This window comes from Physeter macrocephalus, chromosome 8 (assembly GCF_002837175.3).
Source record: "Physeter macrocephalus isolate SW-GA chromosome 8, ASM283717v5, whole genome shotgun sequence".
Lineage (NCBI taxonomy): Eukaryota > Metazoa > Chordata > Mammalia > Artiodactyla > Physeteridae > Physeter > Physeter macrocephalus.
Window position 1 is genome coordinate 1,689,619 of NC_041221.1, and position 15,486 is coordinate 1,705,104.

The window sequence follows — 15,486 nt, forward strand, 5'->3', positions numbered from 1 at the left end:
TGATGAATTTTTTCCTAATTTCTTTTCATTATTCCTTTATTTTTTTCCTTCTAACTATACAGTCACCATAACTATTTCCTAAACATGGGGGAGGAGAAGGAAGAGGGATAAGAAGATGAGGAAGAGAAGGAGCACATGAGGGAAGAGAAAAGAGAGAATGATACAGTTGGATGGAATAAAGTCATTCTACTTCGTCACTCTACTGTAACTTGCTGTGTATCTTGTAAAATTCTATTTAACTCCTTTATGTTTTATATTTTATCATGTTGGTAGTAAAGGAAGAAGTAAAGGGAATGTGATGAGAAGACTGAGAAATATTTATGAGGCTAGATTTTGCTAAGCCTCTCATACCCTGCAACCCATTTTCTAATTTCAGGGATGTTTGAGAATCTTATAAAATAACGATAGGAAAAATAATTGAACATTACTTGTTTTATATGGATATTAAGTTTCCAGTTATTATTATGCTATGTCAGTATGTTACTTTGTGTAACACTTGGATGTCAGAAGAATGGCATAAAATAAAGAATATCCAATTTTATTTCAATATACAATTGAAACATTCATTTTTGATAATATTAAGGCTTTCTTGTTTGCAGTTAGATTCAGCTGCTACGTTGACTAGGAACCCAGGTGCAACCTCACACCTGCTGAGCCTAGTTCCTTCCCATCTAAGTTTGTTGCCTGCCTTCTTATACAAATGGTGATAATTAGAGCAGACTGAAAAGAGTAACTGGGGTACAGGGATTTAGTCAATTGAAAAGATGAGAAAATTTCCACCACTGTGATTATCTAAAGCTCAGAGGTGCTCCTAGTCTGAAAATGTACACCCACACACTAGTCTTCCATTTTAATACCCTTTATGCACATGCCTCATCCTAGAAGTCTAAATTTTATTCCGACACTCTTAAAACCATTCTCGTACATAATATCTTTAGAGATGCATGGTCCATGCTTATTGTGTGAATAAAGATATTCAAATCACTTGGATTTTCTTTTAGGGAAAGTCTGTACCAAGAAAGGGGGAAAAATGTGTTGTGCAACAGTCTTATACCTCTGCTTAAAACCCTTCAACAGCTCTTGTTGCTTTTAGAAGTTGATTATCTACCTGAAATGGGATATTATATTTAATTTCAGACATAATTGTAGTATTATAAATTCATTGTCTCCACCATTGAATTTTAGTATTTGTTGAAAGTGCAATGCTGAATTAGCACTAAAGACCTGGGGAAAATGGCCCCAAAATCTTTCTGGTCTAATTTCAAGTCATTCCTTCCTTTCGCCTCAATGACCAGACAAAAATGGCTTTCAGTTTTATAATGCACATCTCAAGACTTTGGTCCTAAAAACACTTCTGCAAGCCCCACCTATCTATGCCCTACTTATCCCTTAGACCTGTGTCAGATGCAGTTCCTCTGGGAATCTTTTCTTGACTTCTAAGACTAGATGAGGTTCCCTTGATGTATGTTATTGTAGCATCAAGGACTCATTCACAGCTCATTATTTTATATTTGCTTTCTCTGTTAGACTTTCAGTCCTGTTAGAACAAAGAGCACACATTTTCTTACTCCATTTTTCATTATGGAGTAATACACAAAACAATTTTATTTTAAAAGGTATATTCAACAATATATCTCCATAGCAGAGATTTTGGCTCATGGTAGAGGCTTAATGAAAATATTGTGAAAATAGTAATACCGGCAAAATGCTTGACAAACTGTTCTGAGGTGTGACTAATTAAAAAAACAAAAAAACAAATATCATGGGTACAGGGAGTTGGGAAGGATAAAGCTGTTCTCTGTAATTACTAATGAGATAAACATTGATAAATAGAAATTGTTATATCAAGTGCCTAGAAATGATTCATGAGAGAATTTCCTGGGAAACTAGGTATATTTATTCTTGGAAATCAGAACTGGAAGCAAGTTGATAGACAGATAATCAGCAGCTTCTGGAAATTTAGTTGTGTGGGCAGCAGCTTGGGACTCAAACCCCTGGGTTCACAGTCCATGGTGTTATGCATCTGTGGAAGCATGCAGCAGGAGGAATTCGGAAGCTAGAAGCCAGATAAGTGCCAGCTGGTGTCCTCTTTTTTTTTTTTTTTTTTTTTTTTTTTGCGGTACGCGGGCCGGTCACTGCCGTGGCCTCTCCCGTTGCGGAGCACAGGCGCCGGACGCGCAGGCCCAGCGGCCATGGCTCACGGGCCCAGCCGCTCCGCCAGGGGACCAACAGGCTGGGCCGGGGCCAGTCGCCGCCCACCACCCTCACTGTCTACTGTAAGGGCCCTTCCCTCTTGTTCTCTGGCCCTGGCCACTCCTGCGGCGCGTTCCAGACCTCCTCCCCGCCTCTGCTCCTCCCCTGCCCCACCCTCCCGTCCTCCGAGCGCCCCTGCTCCACACACAGCTCCCCGCTCAGTCTCTCGCCACCCCAGGAGGATTCAGGCTGCCCCTACCTTCCAGACATCCTGAGCTCCTCCTGGCTCCCTCTCTCTGCCTCTCCCTCTCTCTCTGTCTCACCCTTGATAGGCTGCTTGTTTCTACCTTTTTTTTTTCTTTTCTCCGGTACGCGGGCCTCTCACTGTTGCGGCCTCTCCCGTTGCGGAGCACAGGCTCCGGACGCGCAGGCTCAGCGGCCGTGGCTCACGGGCCCAGCCGCTCCGCGGCACGTGGGATCCTCCCGGACCGGGGCACGAACCCGTGTCCCCTGCATCGGCAGGCGGACTCTCAACCACTGCGCCACCAAGGAAGCCCTGGTGTCCTCTTAGCTGTGCAGAGTGGGATTAAGTTAATGAAATCTGGATGACCACTATATTATTCACTATACTATAATTAATTGATGAAATAGAGAAAGAATAAAATCTTTACTCTGGGAAATATATAATGTGCCAGAGACTTGGGACAGAGGAAGATGCAGTTTTCTGAGTGATAAAGGCAAGACATCAGTTCAGGAGTTGTGTTTCTTGTTGTAAAAATAATACAGTTTTCTTATTTTGACTATCTACCTGAAATGGGATATTTAATTTCAGACATAATTGTAGTATTATAAATTCATTGTCTCCACCATTGAATTTTAGTATTTGTTTGTGATCACTTCATTAAACTGCTAGTTACACTTAATAAATCTTTGAGTTGTTTTTATACATATGCTTGTTTACTAGTTTTGGTAGGGAGAATAATGGCCCCTTAAAGTTATTTATACACCTTTTGAATATGTTATGTTATGTGACAAAGGTAATGAAAGTAGCAGATGTAATTAAAGTTGCTAACCAGTTGATGTTAAAATAGAGACTGCCGGGTGGACCCAACATGATTATAAGCATCCTTAAAAATGGAAGAGAGAGGCAGAAGCGTAGGTCAGAGTCATGCATTGTAAGAAGGATTTGACCCACCATTGATGGCTTTGAAGATGGAGGAAGTGGGACATTGGTTAAGGAATTCGGATGGCCTCTAGAAAACAAAAAAAAAGGAAGTAAATAGGTTTTCCCCTAGATCCTCTGGAAAGAAATGTAATCCCTCCAGCACCATGATATTAGTCCAGTGAGACTGCCTGAATTTTTTCCTACAGAATTATAATAAATTGTTGTTTAAGCTATTATGTGTATATGTATATATATATATATGGCTTATTTGATATAATTTGTTATAGCAATAATTTAAAAACTAAGGTATTAGTATATTTCTAAAGTCAGAAAACTTTCCACTCCTGCATCTCAAATTGAGAGACATTAATAGATGAGGCATCAGCTTGGCCAAAAACTTCAGTTGTTTTCCATGAGTGTTCTGCAGTTGCTTATGTTTTGAAGTTTAAAAGTTGATTATTTCTTTGGTTGGAGATTATGCACATGAGATGAACTTGAATCATTAAGATTCATAAGCAGGACAGCTTACAGAGGAGTTTACTGTTTATCATTTAAATTTTTATAATGCAGTGACTGATGAATTTTTTCCTAATTTCTTTTCATTATTCCTTTATTTTTTTCCTTCTAACTATACAGTCACCATAACTATTTCCTAAACATGGGGGAGGAGAAGGAAGAGGGATAAGAAGATGAGGAAGAGAAGGAGCACATGAGGGAAGAGAAAAGAGAGAATGATACAGTTGGATGGAATAAAGTCATTCTACTTCGTCACTCTACTGTAACTTGCTGTGTATCTTGTAAAATTCTATTTAACTCCTTTATGTTTTATATTTTATCATGTTGGTAGTAAAGGAAGAAGTAAAGGGAATGTGATGAGAAGACTGAGAAATATTTATGAGGCTAGATTTTGCTAAGCCTCTCATACCCTGCAACCCATTTTCTAATTTCAGGGATGTTTGAGAATCTTATAAAATAACGATAGGAAAAATAATTGAACATTACTTGTTTTATATGGATATTAAGTTTCCAGTTATTATTATGCTATGTCAGTATGTTACTTTGTGTAACACTTGGATGTCAGAAGAATGGCATAAAATAAAGAATATCCAATTTTATTTCAATATACAATTGAAACATTCATTTTTGATAATATTAAGGCTTTCTTGTTTGCAGTTAGATTCAGCTGCTACGTTGACTAGGAACCCAGGTGCAACCTCACACCTGCTGAGCCTAGTTCCTTCCCATCTAAGTTTGTTGCCTGCCTTCTTATACAAATGGTGATAATTAGAGCAGACTGAAAAGAGTAACTGGGGTACAGGGATTTAGTCAATTGAAAAGATGAGAAAATTTCCACCACTGTGATTATCTAAAGCTCAGAGGTGCTCCTAGTCTGAAAATGTACACCCACACACTAGTCTTCCATTTTAATACCCTTTATGCACATGCCTCATCCTAGAAGTCTAAATTTTATTCCGACACTCTTAAAACCATTCTCGTACATAATATCTTTAGAGATGCATGGTCCATGCTTATTGTGTGAATAAAGATATTCAAATCACTTGGATTTTCTTTTAGGGAAAGTCTGTACCAAGAAACTGGGGCATCCGGGGAAAACTCTTGCTTAAAAACAGAAAAATATCTAAGCCTAATCAAAATTAGTGCATAGCCCCCCAGATCTGAGCTTACCAAAGCCCATTAACAGAAGCAACGACAATACAAATCCTAGCTGACACATTACTAGTAAATAACAATAGTCACAGCATATTTGGATAGCAGAATAAAGAGTTTATTAAAATCAAATTATTTGACGTTCCATCTATCTTTGGGAGAAGTACAAAACCATAAATTCGATCAACAATTCAATTTGAATTTCTCATTAATTTTGTAGCTTGACAGAGTTAATCTATCACCCAGTGCTCGAGGGCTGGAGAGGTAGAGTTGTGGGTGATCGGGGAACGTCAGAATACTTTTCAATGGAGGAAATTAAGATAATACATAATCAGAGTACAGAAACTAAATTTCTTAATGGATTTGACTCTTCTACAAATTAATCAGTAGAAGCCAGGTCTACAGATTGGCCAGTAACAAGATGAACGGAAACTCCTGGAAGGATATTTGATTGGGTGCCAGAATCTGGATCCACAGCCCAGGGAAGGGAAGCCACAGACTCCATAACGCAGGGGTCTGAAGCCATGGGATCCAAAGGCCTTTGAGTAACAGCTTCTGTATCCAGATCTCAGGGAGAGGCAACTGCTGGACTTAAAGCCCGGACACCCAGCATAAGTTGTCCAGTGGGAACTGCAGAGCCTGGAGGTCCTTGGGTGGTAGCAGGATGTCTGGCAGGGAAAGGACACCACACGAGATGTCTGGCACCTGATGGGCTCATAGCAGGTCTCCTTACAGCCACGTAATAGAGAGGAGCCCAGCAGGCAGGTGCTAGGAGAGCAGAGGTCAGTGCTGTAGACCAGGTTGCTGGGCTGGAAGGAGCCTGGGTGGCGCAGATAGCCTCCAAGGGAGCAGGAGGTGAAGTTTCCAGGGCAGCCGTTGTAGGACATGTTGACAGGAGGTATGAGCTCAGTTGAGTTACAGGGAGAAGATTCTGAGTTTGAATTTAACCTTCTGGACAGGTGTGTATATATACACTCTCAGCAGTAGGTGTGGTAACCTACAGGGTCATTTTTTACATATTTGTGCTCCCTCATTTACAGGTGTGTAACTCAGTAATCTTCTCTGTAATTGCAGTTGGAATTGTTTTCCCCATATTGTATTTATGGGTGCTATATTTTGGTGTTATAGCCAAAGCCAATGAACTACACTATGTCAGAAATGCTATGACTGTTTCACACTAATGCTTATCCCATCATAGTCAGAAACTATGATGGTGAGATCAGCATCATTTTTCTTTTTCTCTTGTCATAATCCTTGGATGTTTTGTGTCTGGCAATGATGAGAAAACACTTTTCTCAAATGGTGGTTAAGTAAGATAAAATTATATCTCCTTTGTCAATGGATCAGAGGTGCAACTTTGGCTTGAAGGAGGAATCTACTAAATACTGACCTTACTTGTCCCTATGTTTTCTCATTCTTCAAAATTATTGCACACCTATTACATTCTATTACACATGTGTCTCAGATACAATGGAGAGGAAAAAATATCATCCAGGACAAATTGAATATCACTGATGGCTACAACCAGAGAGAAACCTGGACAATTATTTGGAGACATAGTGACAGTGAGGGACAGAACCAAGACAGAGTCACAAGTGCAGGCCAGTTTGGACCCTTATGAAGAGAATCAAAGAGCTAAGAAATATTGAGATGAGGGAAGGAAAAATTGAGTTTTATATTCAGTGTATCTGATATGAGACCTGTAGTCTTAACAGATTCTCATCTGTACGTGTAGCAGCCCTGAGAATTTACTTCTCAGATCTTCATCTGCAGGAGGCTTGATTGACCAAGGGCCCCCTATGCTATGGTCTGAAATCTAACACTTCATTGGCATGGAAGCCTTCCTTTCCATGGGGCTGCTCCCAGGCAATGACTGAGCATAGCAGAGACACATGGAATCCTCTGATGGCCAAGAACTGAGGATTCTCCAATGGCCTTGAGGAACTATCTTTAATCTATGGCTACCTGGGGCATGTCCTTCCCTCTCTTCTTCACTCTGGTCAGACTCGCATGGAAGTCTGACGTCTCCTAGCCTTCTTCACTCCCTCCCCCAACTCTTTTCTCCCACAGACATTTCCCAATAAAATCCTTGTACCTTTAATTCCATCTTGGTGTCTGCTTCATGAATGACCTGTACTAACACAGTAAGTTATGGAGTGACTTTTGCCAGCCCAATTATGTCTCTTCCGGGCCTTACGGATTTGTTGCCAAGAATCTATCTGGTGTTACTGATTTTCCATTTCCTTATTTTTTTAACAGTAAATTCTGCCCTTCTGTTATTTCACTCTTTTGCTTAATCTGGGATTAATGCACTTTCCAATTTTCACTCCTTAGTGTGGATATGGATTCAGTGATTTTCAGCCATTCTTCTAAAATGTATGCATTTAAGGCTATAACTTTCCTACTAAGCACAGTTTAATTTTGATATTTTATTGTGCTTTCTTCTTTGAGGATGGATTGTTTACAAGCATAATGCTTAGTTTCCAAATGTATGAGGATTTACTAGTTAATTCTGTTGTTCCAGTTGCTATTGCTTCTTAGCTTATACCACTATGATCAGCATATGATCTATTTTGGTAAATGCTTTGTGGGCACTTGAACATAACTGATATTCTGAAGTTTTGACCGCAATGTTTTATGCATGTTACTTAGGCCATATTTGCTAATCATGTCGTTAATATTTTCTATGCCTTTATTGTTTGTTTGTCTGTCATCTGTTTCTATCAGAAGTGAAAGAAGAGTGTTAAATTTCTAGTTGTGATTGTGGATTTGTATATTTCTCTTTGTAGATTGTCTTTTTTTTTGGTGTGACAGCCTGGGCCATCTTTTTCTTTGTATTTGTTGTGTCTGAAATTTGTGATGGTTCCTTAATCCGTGTGTCAAAGAATTCCCAGATGCACTTCTCTGTTTTGCATGTTAAACATTCTAAATGCTTACTTTAAATGTAAAGGAGACAGTCATTAAACTTTGTCTTAAAGAAGCAAAGGCAAGATAAGATTTAAAATACAAAGGGTAGATTCTGGTGAGGGAAAAATGCAGGTAATCTGAGTATGTTGAATCTTGTCTACATATTTTTGGAATTAAACTAATTGGTTGGTGGGTAGTAAAACATTCAGACTGGACATTCTGTCTTGTACATGGCAACCCAGGTTAACAAATAAAATTATTTCAGTTATTTAATAATTAAAGAAAACAGTTTGGAAGTTTAGCTTTGGAGCATTTGTTGCAGGCTGTCTCTGGGTAACGTTTGCTAAAGCCCATCTTTCAACCATCTCAACCTTAGGCCAGCTCTTCTTATTTTCCTCATTACTATAGTCTCTTCAGATATTTTTTCTGTCCCATTTTTATTTCCTTTTTTCCCTGAGTTTCTAATTATAAGCAAAATACACTATTAAACTATGTTATATATGCCTCTTACAGTCTTTTCTCTATTTTCAATCTTTTTGTCTTTTTATGTTTTAGTTTGGGCATTTTCCTTCTATTCCAACTTTTAATTCACTAATTGTCTATTCAGCAATGTTTAATCCCCTGATAAAACATATAAATTAGGTTTTCCAAATCAGTTATTCTTTTGTAAATTTCTAAAAATGTCAATTAGTTTCTGTTGTTTAGTTTTCAGTTTTCTGCCAAAATCTTCAATCTTACCTTTAATTCTTTAAACATAACTGTTACTTGATAATAGTATTTTCCTATTTCCTATTGTTAAATTCTTTACATAGGTATTTTAATGTCTGATTTTGACATGTCCATTATATGGATTGTGTATTTCAGATTCTATTTTCTGCTGTTTTGTTTTGTTCCAGTCTTATTTTCTCATATTCCTGCTATATTTTTAGAGTAATAGATATTTCATATATATTTTAAAAACCTGGGTGACTTTACCTCCCTCCAGAAAGATTTGCTTATGTTTTTGGAAGGCTGCTAGGATAAAGATGTCAGAATTCTAGATTATTTTAATCCAAAGAGGGATTGAGAGAATTCAAACCTGGGTTTCAGTTCTTATAGGAAGCTGTCTATTAGCAACTCAGTTTTACTTCTAGGAACTGCTTCTCCATGGTCTGGGATATTTTCCATGGTCCCAACTCTTTGGTAAGCCCAAAATTCTAAATTTATTTCTCTAGCCCTGTTAATTTATCAAAATTCTCTCAGCTTCTTAGTCACTACTTTCAAAATCAACATATAATTTGAAGGGAATAGCAACTTCAGATATAGGCTCATTTCTTTTGATTTCAGTTCTGACCCATATATTGTCTCTGTGACTCTGGAACATTTTGATATGTCTCTGAAGTTTTCAAACACAGATTTTTTTTTAAAAATTTCTCCAGCTTTTCTATTCTCATTGAGAGGAATTGTTCAATGTTTTAAACAGTGTTAGCTTGCTAATTTTATGTAATTTTGAAAGGTTTATTTATGTTTAGAATACATAAGAGCATTTCAAATAAGGGAGTAGCTACAGTGAAGGTGACCATTTAAAAGTCCGTTATAGCAGTTTAAGTAGTAATAGATGACACCAGAAGTCATGGAATTTAAATGCTGCTGTTGTGAGTATCAACCTTTCTTTCTAACCCTGTCTCCCACCCCCGTACCACTTCCCGTGCCTTACACCGTTACAATACGGCCTACACTCACCACGTGCCTTCATACCTTTCTGATTTTCTCATCCCGTTTTAACCTTCCAGACCTTATCTTGTTCTGTTCCATATTTATTGCATCTTTGCTTTTCTAAGTGACACCCCACTCCCAACGGAAGCTGTCCACGCCCTGCCTACGTCTCCTGGGTAATCATCTGTACATTCCGAAGGCTGATTCTTCGGGGCATCTGTAAAGCTCTGCCTAAGGACTTTTTCACTTCCCAGGGCATGCTGAGCCCCTGCACAGGGAATCCTCCACTAGAACTGAGATCCAGCTGTCTACAGTGGTGCCTGGCCTAGTAATGCACCCTGTACTGCCTTCCTTCCATTCCCTGTCAAGCTTCCCACCCCCTGCAGGTGTTTACTGTGATCACCTCCCAAGTAAAAAACTTGCCCTTGAATCCATATTCTCAAGATATGTCTCCAGATAATTTATAGAAAAATACTTGGATGCCTCATTAATACATTTACTGAAAAATCTTCGATGTTTCTCCACCTTGTAAAATTGTAATTATAGCACAAGGAACTATACTCAATATTTTATAACTTATAAGAGAAAAAATCTGAAAAGGAATATATATATAATATGTACATTATAAGTGAATCTGTGCTGTACACCTGAAACTAATGCAGTATTGTAAATCAACCATACGTTAATAAAAATAAGTAAATTGTAATTTTAAATTCCTAGGGAAAAATACCAAGAATATATTACAAAGGGAAATGTGCTTTAGTATTGCATGTGGCACATTTAAGAAAGGCAGCCATGATATCTTTATCTAATGATTATATTTTTAAGAACACAAAATTCAAAAGTCTGCTAATCTATGTTGGATAATAATAAAGAACATATTTTGTGGCTAATAGGTCATAATAGATAGTGATTAAAGGGGATCTTTATATAAGAAGTATTGACTTTTGTTTATTGTTTCAAACCTAGATGATTAATAAAAGAAAGATCCCCAGCAGGTTAGTGACAAGTTGACTGGTAATTTGGAGAAGAACAGTAGCTGGGTGCCGACCATTGTAACTTTCAACTATGGACGAGATTCTGCTGGAAACACACCTCACATACCAAAACTATTTTGTTCATAACATAAGGGTTTAGACTCCGCAATTAAAAAATCAGTAATCACTGGATGCACAGCTCAAAGTGATAAATTTTACATGAAATACATATCTCAATTTTTGTTATAAATAACTCAGCTTTTAAAAAAGAACAAATATAATGGTGGAGGTTTATGTTACATAGAACAAACAATATAATCTCTGGGCTTAATTTAGTCCATTTAGGGAGTTTACAAATTCTTCGTGAATTTATATTAATTTAAGGTAGATGAAAATTTAGCAATTTAGAGCAAAGGGAAGAGAAGAATACCTCTTCTCAGGGAATAGTCCTTGAACAAGGAAACTGGAGTAACTGAAGACAAATTCACTCAATTTCCCAGTTTTGCCAGATAAATTTATGTTCCCCTTTTAACTCAGGTATTTTATATTCAAACATTTTTAAAATTTTGTCCAGCTTTATTGAAGTATAAATGACAAATAACAGTTGATATATATAGTGTAAAATATGGTGTTTTGCTATAGGTATATATTGTGAAATGATTACTGAAATCAAACTAACATATCCATCACTTCACGTGGTTACAATTTGTGTGTGTATGTGTGGTGAGAACACTTAAGATCATCTCTCTTAGGAAATATCAAGTATACAAAATAGTATTAGTGGTATTATTCACTATAGTTACCAGGCTGTACATCAGATCTGCAGAACTTATTCATCCTGCATAATTAAAATCTTGTACCCTTTGGCCAATATCAGAATAATTTTAGAGTTGTGTTTGAAAACAGAAAAAACGGGGAAGGAATAGTGTCCACAGTATTGTATCAATTAGACATTTTACCTACTTGCTGAGGCACAAAGCAAGGAGAAATGAATTCTCGTCTTGAAGAACAGAAAATAAAGGACTCACCAAGTAACTATTTGAATTGGGTGTATTTACTTCTTTCCTCGGTCCTCTTCCTTCTAGAAGGTCTACATATGTTACATTTAAGTTGCCATAGATTTTATTGATAAAATTCAATATTTTTAACATTATTATTTTTTGTAAGTTTATAGCTGTTTTATTAGAAAATAAAATAAGAAAATATTGCTATCAACCATAACACTATATTTCCTTGAGTCTGGAATATAATTTAACTGGTTTTATTCTAACATTGAATATTTTGTGAATGAACTAGAAAGTATCTGTTAATGCTCTCAGAATATGAAAAATCTAGCAAACTTTGTTTTTAAACTTAGAATCTGTAGTTAAGGAGAGGCTATATATATATATATATATACACATATATATGTATATGAAAAAACAGAAGAGAAAGTCTAAGGTAAGCACAGAAAAAGGAGGAAAGAAAAATGCTACTGTGGGGACAGAAAGAGAGAAGAGAGAGAGAGATTCATACGTTCTGCAGAGGAAGAGAGAACTGGAAAGAAAAAAACCTTCAAACTGCAGCTCTTCAAGTGCCAGTAAGTCATTCAAAGCCTGTGCAGAGAAAAACTAGAGACATTCCAAGACAATAGAAGTCCTAGGTATTTATAAATGTAGATGATAAAAGGAACAACATATCAAAATTCATAAAATATACTAATTTTGAAAATTTTAATTAAAAAGACATTAGGAAACAGACAGTAATTTGAGTGCAATAGAAAAATAAATTTTCCTGAGCCTTCTCTGTTTCACTTTCGTTTGTTTCCTCCCCTCATCAGACTAGTGTTTCCCTCCTGGCTGAATAGAGATGGGCCCAGATTGAGCTTCCCTGGTACTATTTCAACTGAGCCTTTTTTCTTTTTTTTTTGTCATCTTATCTTTACATACACAGCAAAGTGTCTTTCAGTTTCTAGCCATTTCTCTCTCAGTCTCTTTGTTTTATCTATTTTTGGTCTCTCTTCATTGGATTAAAGACACACTGTAACTGTGATACTTGATGTATTCATTTTCTATTGCTGCCATAACAGATTACCACCAAGTGATTTTGGAGAATGGGAATGAATGTTGACAAGGTGGATCATTCCATGAAGGATTCCATCCAGCTAGAAGCTGTGCCTCTGATCCATTGTACCAGAAAAAAATGGAATTTTGTCTCATTCCCCACTCTTAGGAGGAAAGCATCTACCAGCAAAACCAGATGTGGATATACAGGAATCAGATTAGCATAAACCAGAGGAAAAGCTTTCCTGGTCTTCTTGCTTTCCTGGTCATGATGGGATGTGCATTAATGTAAAACAGTCAGCATTTCTGACACAGCAGTAGTCCATTGGCTTTGGTTATAACAACAAAATTACAGCACCCATAAAAACAAATGAGGAAAACTATTCGAATGCAACTGCAATTACAGAGAAGACTATTGAATTACACAGATGCAAAAGAGGAAATCTAATGTAGGAACCATGACCCCATAGGTGTCACACCCATTGCTGAAAGTACATAAATGTCAGAGTGCAGGAGTGACATTCAAACTTAGAATCTTCTCACAGTAACTCAGCTGAACTCACATCTCCTGCCAACATGTCCTATAATTGCTGCTCTGGAAACTTCTCCTTCCGCTCCCTCGGGGGCCACTTGTGCTACCCAGGCTCCTTCTACTCCAGCAACCTGGTCTACAGCACTGACCTCTGCTCTCCCAGCACCTGCCAGCTGGGCTCCTCTCTCTACAGTCAGGAGACCTGCTGTGAGCTCACCAGGTGCCAAACATCCCTTGTGGTGTCCAGTCCCTGCCAGACATTCTGCTACCGCCCCAGTACCTCCAGTCTCTGCAGTCCCTGCTGGACAACTTATTCTGGGTGTCTGGGCTTTAGGTCCAGCAGCTGCAGTTCCTTGAGCTCTGGATCCAGAAGCTGCTACTCACTGGGCTATGGATTCCGTGGCCTCAAACCCCGGGGTTATGGAGTCTGTGGCTTCCCTTCCCTGGGCTGTGGATCCAGATTCTGCCGTCCTACCCACTTTGCCTCCAGTAGCTGCCAATCATCGTGTTACAGACCAACATGTGGATTCGGTTTCTATCATTCAACTTGTTGAGGGTCTAGATCCTTTCGAGTATTGAGATCAAAGTCTTTACTCAGTACAGCCATCATTTTCATTCTCACCATTTACCACTGTTCTTTTATTCTTAAATCATCAGTTTCTTGCATCATCAACTTTTGAGAGACTCTGAATTTAATGAATAACCCAATATGAAGTTCTAATATCTGTACTATTGATAGAAAATATGCTATTGGATTTTCTTAGAAGAGCAGTTGAAAATGAAAATCTTAATCTAATAAATTTATGTTGTCATCTAGCACCAAAATATATTGTTCATCTTATTATTATTTGCCTATAGTTTATTTAGGATTTGAGAATTTAAAATAAAGATCAATATGACTCTGAAACTGGGTTTGGGAACACACATTTTCATAGATTTGAGCAAATTTCTTTTGTCAATGCATATGTTCCCTACTGGGAGTATTTATTTCCTAGAGGTCCATATTTTGTATGTCTCAATATCAGTGACACTTGCCTGAGAATGTAGTCATGGATTTCTGCTGATAAAGGAAAACAGAGAAATTGACACATAACTAGAAATGCAGGTAACAAGAATATAATATAATTTATAAGATAAGGTTACACATAGACCAAAAACATACCTGAAAGTCTACTATCTGAGTGTGGATTTTCAGCTAAGAGAAAAGATGAGCCTTAAACAACTGCTAAATAGATGTTTTGCTCCCTATTGGTTGGCAGAAGTGCCACGACCCTTCCCTGAGCCTGGTCCCTGAGCATGATCCATTCCTGAGCCATCCCCATTTACAACATATGTAAAGAAATACACAATGACCTTAAGTGGGGAGTACCTGGGTTAAGGAGGTGTGGGAAAACCTCCTGATGCTTCTCCAAGGTTCGAACTGCATCAACTAAGAGCAACACACCTGAGCAATGCTGAACAAACATTTGTATCCATTAGTCTTAGCCTGAACCCCTCTCTCCCCGAAAGCAGAGCTGAAGTCAAAACCTTGGGTGCAGACAGTGTATTTGCCACGAGACCCCAGGGAGCTTGTTTGGGAGACCATGGAAGGTGAAAGAATCAAAGATGAAAATTTCATAAAGGGACATATTTTTTGGTCGACTTTATGGTGGGCAATGGGGACTCAGTCATTCAGGGCCTTTTCAGGAATGTATAGAGTGACTTTTGCAATTGTCCACCCCAGGATCTGATCAACAGGGGGAAGCATTTATACATCAGCTTCTGTCTCCCATTGCTAGAATGTCATCCCTGATGTTTGTCACTTTCCTGGAACCTCATTACCTGTGCAAAGAAGATTCATAGTGCGTTCCTTTTGTTTTCCTGGCTGTGCCCTCTGAGAAGCCCAGGTAGAGAGTGAAAGAAAAGTTGTCTATGCATGAAGGGAGAGACTGTCTGTGCAAAGAGGGTTGAAACCTGCATGAAATTGTCCACCATAGCTGTGCCTGGGATCATAGGTGAGAAAATGAGGATATAACAGAGAATACAAGGGTACCAGATACACCACTTGCATTTAATGCTCAAACATCCTTGTGAGAAAGACAGACATTGTGTCATATAGATCTTTCTAGACATGAAGGAATGAAAAGTCAAAAAGAATTAGAATCTTGCCCAAGATTATACATCTACTATAACCTGGTTAAAGGTTCTAGTAGAATCCAGTCCATCTGGTTAAAGATCTAGTAGAATCCAATCTCCTGAATTAATCTTTTCTTGTTCTTTCCTGAAGTTTTTTAAAACTCCTTTTTTAACCAAGATCCTTGAGTATTT

The 15,486-nt window shown here is 37.9% G+C and overlaps 2 protein-coding genes across 2 annotated transcripts; one reads left to right on the forward strand and one right to left on the reverse strand.

The window, feature by feature from the left end:
• Window positions 1-5,409: 5,409 nt before the first annotated feature.
• Window positions 5,410-5,964, reverse strand: LOC112064001 (keratin-associated protein 13-1-like). Its single transcript, XM_024120453.1, has one exon. The coding sequence runs from the start codon at window positions 5,911-5,913 to the stop codon at window positions 5,410-5,412; it is 504 nt and encodes a 167-aa protein (XP_023976221.1). The 5' UTR covers window positions 5,914-5,964.
• A 7,208-nt stretch (window positions 5,965-13,172) lies between these two features.
• Window positions 13,173-13,733, forward strand: LOC102975435 (keratin-associated protein 13-1-like). The gene has a single exon (XM_007126475.2). It carries the CDS (start codon window positions 13,224-13,226, stop codon window positions 13,731-13,733), a length of 510 nt encoding a protein of 169 aa, XP_007126537.2. The 5' UTR covers window positions 13,173-13,223.
• The last annotated feature ends 1,753 nt before the right edge of the window (window positions 13,734-15,486 follow it).

Excerpts from the sequence above, each read along its gene's own strand:
- LOC112064001 (XM_024120453.1), bottom strand. The coding sequence starts at position 5,913 with ATGTCCTACAACGGCTGCCCTGGAAACTTCACCTCCTGCTCCCTTGGA.
- LOC102975435 (XM_007126475.2), top strand. The coding sequence starts at position 13,224 with ATGTCCTATAATTGCTGCTCTGGAAACTTCTCCTTCCGCTCCCTCGGG.